General features: G+C 40.2%; 1 protein-coding gene across 1 annotated transcript; it reads right to left on the bottom strand.

Moving 5' to 3' along the window:
• Positions 1-3,825: 3,825 nt before the first annotated feature.
• LOC101852245 lies at positions 3,826-9,140 on the bottom strand. The gene is made up of 3 exons (XM_005099096.3): positions 9,028-9,140; positions 6,845-7,058; positions 3,826-4,449 (listed from the first exon to the last, which is right to left on the bottom strand). Exons 2-3 carry the CDS (start codon positions 7,050-7,052, stop codon positions 4,283-4,285), a joined length of 375 nt encoding a protein of 124 aa, XP_005099153.1. The 5' UTR covers positions 7,053-7,058; positions 9,028-9,140; the 3' UTR covers positions 3,826-4,282.
• Between the last annotated feature and the right edge of the window lie 409 nt (positions 9,141-9,549).

Raw genomic sequence — 9,549 nt, 5'->3', positions numbered from 1 at the left:
CTACCAACTGAAAATATTGGGTGTGTCCCGCGCGCTCATATGACCTATGCAGTTGCGAGCGCCGTAAAACACTTTACAAAAACAAAAGGAAAGAAAAAGCAGCAGTTCCCTGTTGTAGATCAGGCAAAGTTATGAGCGTGACACGAATCAGCCCATTTACAATTCTACTGTGCTTGAACGAGAAATGTCCCCCCTTTGGGAATGGCCTAAAGACACTACAGTCAGTGGCACTGCCCCTTTCTTGGTGGTTAGGAGTCAAAAAAAGTGTTTCTGTTTGTTTGTTTGAGCAAAGACAAGCGTGTCGACTTTGTTTTGTTCTGTTTGAGAAGGGAGAAGCACATGGACACAATACATGTACTGGTCAGTTTAGTTTTAATAAAAATTTTACGTCACTTGCAACACAATAACTTATAACTATAAGGTCATAAGTGCCGAAGATTAGAGGTGTTACAAGAGAGTAATGAACATAAAAAAGAAGGGGAGATAAGGACGATAGATGTTTGATAGGAAAGAAGGAGCAAACCACACCAGAGCACCCGCCAACCACCCACGTTTGAGTAGGGAGAAGCACATCGACACAATAATGGTCAGTTTAGTGCTGGGACATCTAACCAGAATGCCCCAGAAACAACTTGCCGCTGGAGCTTACAACACCTGAGAATCAGGCTTCAAATCAAGAGGAAGACCAAGAAAGACCTGGCAGGATGGGGTTAAAAAGGTCCTGGAACAACATAACATGTAGGCCTACTTCACAGACACTACACACCTAGTACAGGACCGAAACTTGCATTACTTGCACCTCCCCTCGACATCGTAAGGATACCAGATGAACAAAGAAGTAGGTCAAAGTAAAGTAGCGCTGGGAAAAAGTAAGTTTTAGTTTTAGTAGAGGTTTTACGGCGCTCGCAACACTATAAGGTCATATGAGCGCCAGAAGATTAGAGGTGTTACAAGAGAGTAACAAACATAAAAAAGGAGGGGAGATAAGGACGATAGGTGTTTGATAGGAAAGAAGAAGCAAACCACACCTGAGCACCCGACAACCACCCACGGAAAAAGTAAGACAGACAGAAACAACACAGGGAAAGTAAAGATCAAGTATAGTAGGACCTACCAGTGGCGCCCTCCAACCACCCGCTCATCTCGAAACAATCCTAGTCATTTAGTGCACGGATAGAGTAAGACAGACAAACAGAAGTTGGGTTGGGTTTTTTTTATAGAAAGAGTTGTGCGGCATTTGCAACACAAAATGGGTCAAGTGTAGAAGATTAGAGGTTTTACTATAGAGCAACATGCAAAGAGAATATAATACGGAGAAGAGATAAGGACGACAGGTGTCTGATGCATGTAAGTGTAAGTAAAAGGGAGCAGACCACACCAGAGCGCTCTCCAACCTCCCCCCCACCCATTTTTTACACACACACACACACAAACACACACACTCTCTATCATACTGAGACTGAAGTCCAACTGAACTGAGAACAAACTAGATTATATTTTCCCTCATGAACACTTGAGTTACTACATACTATATGGCCAGTTTTTGCTATGCTGCAGGCACGTATATAAAAAAAAAAAGCCAAAACAACAAAAGAACTCCAATATTTTCCTACATTGTTGTAGATTTCTTTATTATAAATACACTGTTTTTGTCAAATTATCTTCCAGTTCAAAATAATCTGGAATGCTGGAAAACTTAAGTCCAGCAATTTCAAAATAAAAATCTTCCGGAATGTTTGAAAATCTTGCCCAACAACATGATTAAAAACATTGCATTGGTTACATGTTTTAAAAAAATAATTTTTAAGAAAAGGAATGTCGAAAAGGAATGTCCGAGATAAAAAGGTACAGCTGCAATACTTACAAAAGACAGGTTCAAATATTTCAATTATTGTAAAAACGAGGTCAGGATTCGACAAACCTAAGACTGTCCCCGTGGTTTTATGCACCCTGAATAATTTAGCAAAATTTGATCATTTTCCGCATAATTTCTGATTATTTTCCTTTATCATTCTTTGTTAAAATTAACAGAATCGCATAATTTCACATTTTTGGGCTCAGTTAGCATAATTTCAGAATTTTTCTTGCATGAAACGACAGGGACAGATAAAAACAAAAGACAAGTTTGATGTGATGATATGGGAAATTTAAAAAATGTACAGAAACATTGACTGTCATGTCATGAGGAATAAGATTTAAAGCAACATTCTATCAATATTAACCCCTTCATTGCCGTATGACGTGCCGGATGCGTCATGAAAATGCGCAATTTTTAGCTTTGTAGGTCACGGAAGTCGGCAAAATTGGCCATTCCTGGTTGCCTATAGCACAATACATGTTGTACGTCACGCTCGTCATCTGGCTTTTGATTCTTCTGTACAGAGATTTAGCCACGGCATCGATTCGTATTTGGGAATTTAAAGCCCACATCGGTTCAGTACCAAATTTGTTAACATTAGTTCACCGTTAGGCTTACAAGCAACCAATAAACACAGGTCTAGTCTCGCAGACAAATGTGTGCTCTCCCAAAATGTAAAAATCAAAATGACTTACCTTTAAAAAGGCAGAAAATTTCACTTCTTGACTTAGATTTTTGGCAAGTTTTAAAAAGATTATGAGTAAGACGGGAAATATAGGGGATGAGAAAAGAGAAGAAAGTGACACTATTGAAGATCCGCGGTCCGAAATGTGTCATGAGTGGGCTAAATCGCAACTCCTCTAACACTGAGACACGACACTGCTGTCCTGGCTAACAGGCTTCATTGAAAATCAGTGCTGACAGTAGGAACGTACACTCTTTGGCAACAAAGGGGTTAATCTACCTATTCAGGACAAAAGAGGAGAAATAAGAAAGAAAAAAAAGTTAACTATCCCATGAACTTGAAAGAACCCATCGATGTTACAAGGAACAGTTCAAAAAGTCACATCGGTGAACAGACGGCCTAATATCGTGTCAGAGGCTGTATGATACACGTACATAAATTTACAAACACAAAATGTCAACAAGAAATCATTGAATCTATACATGGATGTAATCTGGATACATACAAAGTGCATACATATTATTTACAATTCAAATTATGTTACATATGATATGTTTGCGATGTTGGCGATCATTACTTACAAATCTTGGATTGCAAGAGAACAAGAGTTATGCCGGTCCCAGACTGGCTCTGTAGGTCTGGCCTGTCGCTCGCCTAGCCTGCACCGTGCAAATGAAAGTATTATCGTGTGCCTGAGCAGCGTCACTGTATGGTCTGTCTGTTGTCCGCTGAGCTGTGCGACGCGTCAGACGTGCTATTCAACAGTGTTGTAAAACATGTCGGACATGTGTTACATGCAGCCTCGCTTCGCATTTATTTTCGACTGAAATTCTTCACAGATCATCAAAATCAGCAAGAAGTTAGTATTATTAGGTGCTTTACCATTAGATATTGATGCTAGCATCAACACTTGACCACAAAATCCCTAGAAATGCACTTTATCCTACATTAAAATTTCGAATCAAGAGGTTGACCTAGTTTCAACTGTTTGCATACATTCGTAGGCCTGTGTGCTTCTAGCGTAGTGCGGCTGCGCTGACACGCAGAGGGCGCTCACTCAGACACAGAAGCCAACGCACAGTACGGCTGTGCTGACACGCAGAGGGCGCTCACTCAGACACAGAAGCCAACACACAGTGCAGCTGTGCTGACACGCAGACCGCGTGCGCTTGGCGAGCTACAGGTCAGACCTACAGACGCCACTCTGGGACCAGCCTTATAAGTAGTGTCAGTCTCAGATCTCTCCAAAGTCATCCCTGCGTACCTAAAAAGCCTTTTTTTCTTTCCTTTACTGAGCAATTAAAAAAACCAAAAAAACCCTGAGCAACTTTTGCTCACTCCCATTTGGCGAAAAACACAACTGCTCACCAAAAAAAAATTGATTGTGCATCAACATTAACTGCCTTCTAAACATGAAAGAAAAAGTGCTGAGGTTCAACAATTTTATCTTTAATTCAACACCAAAACAAGCTCCTGAAATTTATGACAGGCAGCTGGTAAAAAATCAGATAAGATAATACTTTATTATCTCAGAGGGAAATATCGGGACAATGCTATAAGAATATATCTTTACATCATCTGTGAAGAAATGTTTCAATTGACTAAAATTGAGCCCTGATTTTTTTTTTGTCTATTAATTTTGTCAGAGATTTCATAAAATACATTAAAACTGTACAAAAGTAAAAGATCATATTATTTGAATGGCCCCATGAACACACCGAAACAAAATAACGTTTGTCTCAGTATGAGTGACCTCCTCTCAACCCTGGTCCAGCAAGTGCGAACCCTATCGCAACACCGAGAATAACAGATGTGACGATGCCAATAATCCCTGTCAGAAAAGCGTAGTTGCTCCACTTTGTTGCGTAATGGACGTCTCCATCGTTGAAGGCTGAATCGGACTTTACTGCAATGAAAAAAAAAAAAAACATGTCTGAAATGCAAGAGTAAAGAATACCGCTTGGTGCCCAATGCCATATATATGAATAAGCTCAGATCCATACTGCAAAGAAAAAAAAACATGTCTGAAATGCAAGAGTAAACAATACCGCTTGGTGTCCAGTGCCATATATATGAATAAGCTCAGATCCATACTGCAAAGAAAAAAAAACATGTCTGAAATGCAAGAGTAAACAATACCGCTTGGTGTCCAGTGCCATATATATGAATAAGCTCAGATCCATACTGCAAAGAAAAAAAAACATGTCTGAAACGCAAGAGTAAACAATACCGCTTGGTGCCCAATGCCATATATATGAATAAGCTCAGATCCATACTGCAATGAAAAAAAAACATGTCTGAAATGCAAGAGTAAAGAATACCGCTTGGTGCCCAATGCCATATATATGAATAAGCTCAGATCCATACTGCAATGAAAAAAAAAAAAAACATGTCTGAAATGCAAGAATAAACAATACCGCTTGGTGCCCAATGCCATATATATGAATAAGCTCAGATCCATACTGCAATGAAAAAAAAACGTTTTAAACGCAAGAGTAAAGAATACCGCTTGGTGCCCAATGCCATATATATGAATAAGCTCAGATCCATACTGCAATGAAAAAAAAAAAAAACATGTCTGAAACGCAAGAGTAAAGAATACCGCTTGGTGCCCAATGCCATATATATGAATAAGCTCAGATCCATACTGCAATGAAAAAAAAACATGTTTTAAACGCAAGAGTAAAGAATACCGCTTGGTGCCCAATGCCATATATATGAATAAGCTCAGATCCATACTGCAATGAAAAAAAAACATGTTTTAAACGCAAGAGTAAAGAATACCGCTTGGTGCCCAATGCCATATATATGAATAAGCTCAGATCCATACTGCAATGAAAAAAACATTGTTTTAAAATGCAAATGTACCATCATTTATTCATTTCACTTGATGTCTAGTATCATATGAATAGACTATAACATCCTTACGCAATGAAGATGTTATAGTTATACAGTGTGGGCAAGAATTGTAAGAGAGCAATGTCCCAGACTTGCACTGGTGGCAAAAGATAAGCAAAATAATATGTCTTTGAATGGACAGTAGATTAGTTCAGGGGTGTTCATGTGTCTAGATTTACATACCAGTGAAGACTAATATCCAGTATCCATTGCAGAAAGTTTTGTCAAATCTATAACTGATATGGTTTGATCAATTCATTTTAGTTAGTTTTAGTAGAGGTTTTACAGCCCTCGCAACTGCATAAGGTCATATGAGCGCCAAGGGATGTGTGTCAACAGAGAAATCATTACAGGGAATCAGACTTACTCTGCTCACCTCTCTAGCTTCAACAGCACAAAGTCTGCTTCGACCATCAAGGCACCCCGGAAACAGCGGGTCACAAGAGTGTGACAAACAAACAAAAGAAGTAGAGGAAAGTGACAATAGTAAGGATTAGGAAAGAAAAAGCAGCAGTTCACTGTTGTAGTTCAGGCACAGTTATGAGCATGACATTGTTGGGTCAGGCAAGTTCCCGCTATAGGACTGCAATGGGGAATTACCCCAAAACCAGACACTACATGCTTTCCTCTTCTTTTATTGTCTTTTTTGGCCTAGCCTAGGCCTAAGGCTATGGCACATCACTTTGGGAGTGGCTCACGTAACACGTCTCTCCGCACCATCTCTCTCTGCCGCCTGCCCCACCTCACTCATCACTGGACTGGCCAATCACAACGCCGCACCGCTGACTACCAGTTCGGAGCCTACCTACAGCCCCCCACCCCCCAACCCTCTTCCTCCAGCTAGTGCTCGCTCGATCTTTCACCCGCTGTTTCCAAGCTCGGGCCTTTCCTTGCCCCGTTAAACCCGAGCACAGGTAATTGAGTTTACATAGACAAGAAAAAGAGGATTCCCGTAAGGTCTCGCTGTAGCGGATGCTGCGATAGTCTTGTTCTACTGTATCAAAAAGTAAGTGTGAAGCGCAAATGCAATAGAGTGGATACCAGAAGGTATGCCATGCAGGGGGTGTGTATCATACCTTTGTTTCCTGTCCCGCACACACACATGTCAACCTTACATACATACAATACTACAGGAATACGTAGCAAGAAGCAAAGTGGAAAATATATAAAGTGAAGTTTGGAAAAATAATGACACATAAATATAAATATTGCAAAAGTACCTACAGACTCCCCAAAACTGTTACCAGCGGAAAAGCCTATAACTCTGTGGGAAAAGGTTTTTTTTGGGTCACATGTTGTACTTGTAATAGATTATGATGCAAGCCAGCCCTATTCATTTTGACTAATATCATGATTTTCCTGTAACTTTTCTACACAAAAATGTAAAGATAAAGTCTGCTTACAGGCAAATACGATAGCAACGGCACCAATCACTGGATTGATGAGTGTGGCGACAATAGCAAAGTACAGGTAGTTGTGAGGTTTCAAGCCCACAAAGTGTCCCTGTCTGATGGTAGGGTGGACATAAACAGGATCTCTCGTCACCAGTAGTTGCTTGGAGTTCGTCGAATAGACCTCGGGGGGCGCTGGTGTTGTTCCGGTATTCATCATGATGGCCTGAAAGAAGTTATAATGAAGTAAGACATTTGAATAAATTAACCCTGGTGTAAAAATTAAACGTTAACCACCCACGGCATCCCCCTGACCCAAGCTCTCCGGCTGGCGACAGAGACGAGTCTTTCTTCCCGCGACACCAAAAAGGGTATAAGTGGCGGATAAAAGTAAAAGTAAAGTAAAGTAAAAATAAAGTAAGGCCTACAAGCAATTACTATAGCAGTTTCAAATCCTATCATACTAGATTGCCCCTGTTAACTTTGTAAATCCCAAAACTTCTTCCTACCAGGCAGTGGGTTAACTGTTTTTTATACCTACATAGAGAAATTATTTTATGTTGTTTTAGTTTTAATTTTAGTAGAGGTTTTACGGCGCTCGCAACTGCATAAGGTCATATGAGCGTCACAAAATTAGAGGTGTTACAAGAGAGTAACAAACATAAAAAAGAAGAAGGGGAGATAAGGCTATCATAAGGACGATAGATGTTTGCCTGAAAAGAAGAAGCAAACCACACCAGACCACCCCCCCACCACCCACAATTATATGTTGAATGCTCGGTTGGACTTGGAGCACTACACCAGTGCCAGATGGCACATCTAGATGCTTTAATCTCTATTTCTATTCTCTCTCCTCCCCCCCCCCTTCATCTTACTGAACCAATATAAATAATGCATTTTCTAGGGTAGTAGACCTGGGCTGTCATCTTCTTTGACTCTTCATTAAGAACATACTATTAATATAATAATAATAATAATAATAATAATAATAATAATAATAATAACAATAATAATAATAATAATAAATGAATTTATAATGGCCAGAATCCACTGTAAAAGTGCTCGGTGGCGCTTACAAAACACACACACACGCCACAAAACTCTAAAGCTCACTGTCACTACATGCATATAAATAAAAAATAATTAAAAATGACAGATATTTCAGATATATGGAGTTCGAGCATTATAAAATGCTTCTCTGAAAAACTTTCTCTTCAAATTTGATTTAAAGATGCACAAAATATATACGAGGTTTCCAGTAAATCAATGATTTGAAACAGAAAAGGAAGTGGCTATCCTCACCGCGGGGAAAAATACGATCGACCTCTCACCCCGGGTGAGACTTGCCAGCATTGGCATTCTCACCCAGTGTGAAACAACACCTGTTTTTCCAAATTTTGAAATACTGAATCACTGTCTATCGGTGAGGATGATCAGATGAATGATATAGATCTAGACAAAAGCAAAGAAAAAATGACATTATAGCACAAAAGTAAGCTAATTTGGTCGTCTACAAAGATGCTACGGCTATTTAACTTTTCGAATCGAGCCGAACTACGCGGGTTGCCATTTTGCTTTGCCCGGAAGTTCTTGCGCTACTCCTCTCTCTCCCCCGTGAGGAAAATTCCTGCCCATAATAAAAGCTAGCCTAGGCTATAGGCCTATCCTATGTTCAAATGTGGATATTTGTCATTGGAGAACTAAGACGAGTTCACTAGAGGGGAGGAATTCCGTAATGAGCGACCACTGTGAAACAGAGTTGAATAGAGGGTTAGGGTTAGGGTTTGGGGTAGGGGTAAGGGTAGAGGTAGGGCTAGTAGGCTAGAGGTAGGGCTAGAGGTAGGGCTTGGAGTAGGGCTAGCTAGGACTAGGGGTTGAGTCAGGGTAAGGGTTCTTTATTGTGTTTGTTGAGGTGGTCGAAGTCCTCCCCACAAAAGGAAGAAAAGTGAAAACTTTTTTCTTCAAATTTTGATAATGACACACCACAAAAGTCAAGCAATAGTCGCAGTTGACACTGACACGGAATACGGAAGTAAGGTAGTGAGTGTGGTGAGGGACTGGTAGAAGAAACCAAATACGTGAACCAAGTGAAGGAAAATGGGAACAAAACCAGCCCCGCTCTCGTTCTCAGGTAAACAAACGAGCTGCCTAATCCAAAGCCCATTACATATAAAAGATTTTGGCTTTATATTTACCGTTTACTCTACAGCATCCGAAGAATGTAAGATTCAAACAAGCGTCTAGATACCCCTACAAGGGCACAGTCGTCAGACACAATAACTTGAAACACAGCTTCCGGAACTAGGCTACTCTAGACAGGTAAACTTTCTACAATTGCACAGCTGCGCATGCGCCAGGTGAAACTGAAGGTTGTTATTTTGACGTCACCATTCACAGGTGGGCGAGTTGAGAAAATCCAATTCAGTGAAGCGGAGAATGCAGATCCATAACGAACTATGAGTCACCAATAAGCAGTAGAATAAGAAAGAGAACGTTGAATGATCACAAGCTATTATAACACCGACGCGTAGGAGTAGGAGCTCTGAGCTAATCGCAATATGCCACCCACATAAGAGTCAACAAAACGGCCAACGTTTAAAAATAAGTGATTCTATCATCAATTTGAATATTGAATAGGCTTATTATAATCTGCTGTCCTGGGTAGACAAAGTATTTGGGTTACGCAGTATTTGGAAACATTCCATTTGTCGAAAATG

Source organism: Aplysia californica, unplaced genomic scaffold, assembly GCF_000002075.1.
Source record: "Aplysia californica isolate F4 #8 unplaced genomic scaffold, AplCal3.0 scaffold00202, whole genome shotgun sequence".
Classification (NCBI taxonomy): Eukaryota; Metazoa; Mollusca; class Gastropoda; order Aplysiida; family Aplysiidae; genus Aplysia; species Aplysia californica.
This window is presented reverse-complemented; position numbering and strand designations above follow the sequence as displayed.

Excerpts from the sequence above, each read along its gene's own strand:
- LOC101852245 (XM_005099096.3), bottom strand. The coding sequence starts at position 7,052 with ATGATGAATACCGGAACAACACCAGCGCCCCCCGAGGTCTATTCGACG. Across the intron at positions 4,450-6,844 it reads CGTTGCTATCGTATTTGCCT|TAAAGTCCGATTCAGCCTTC; the intron begins GTAAGCAGACTT and ends TTTTCATTGCAG.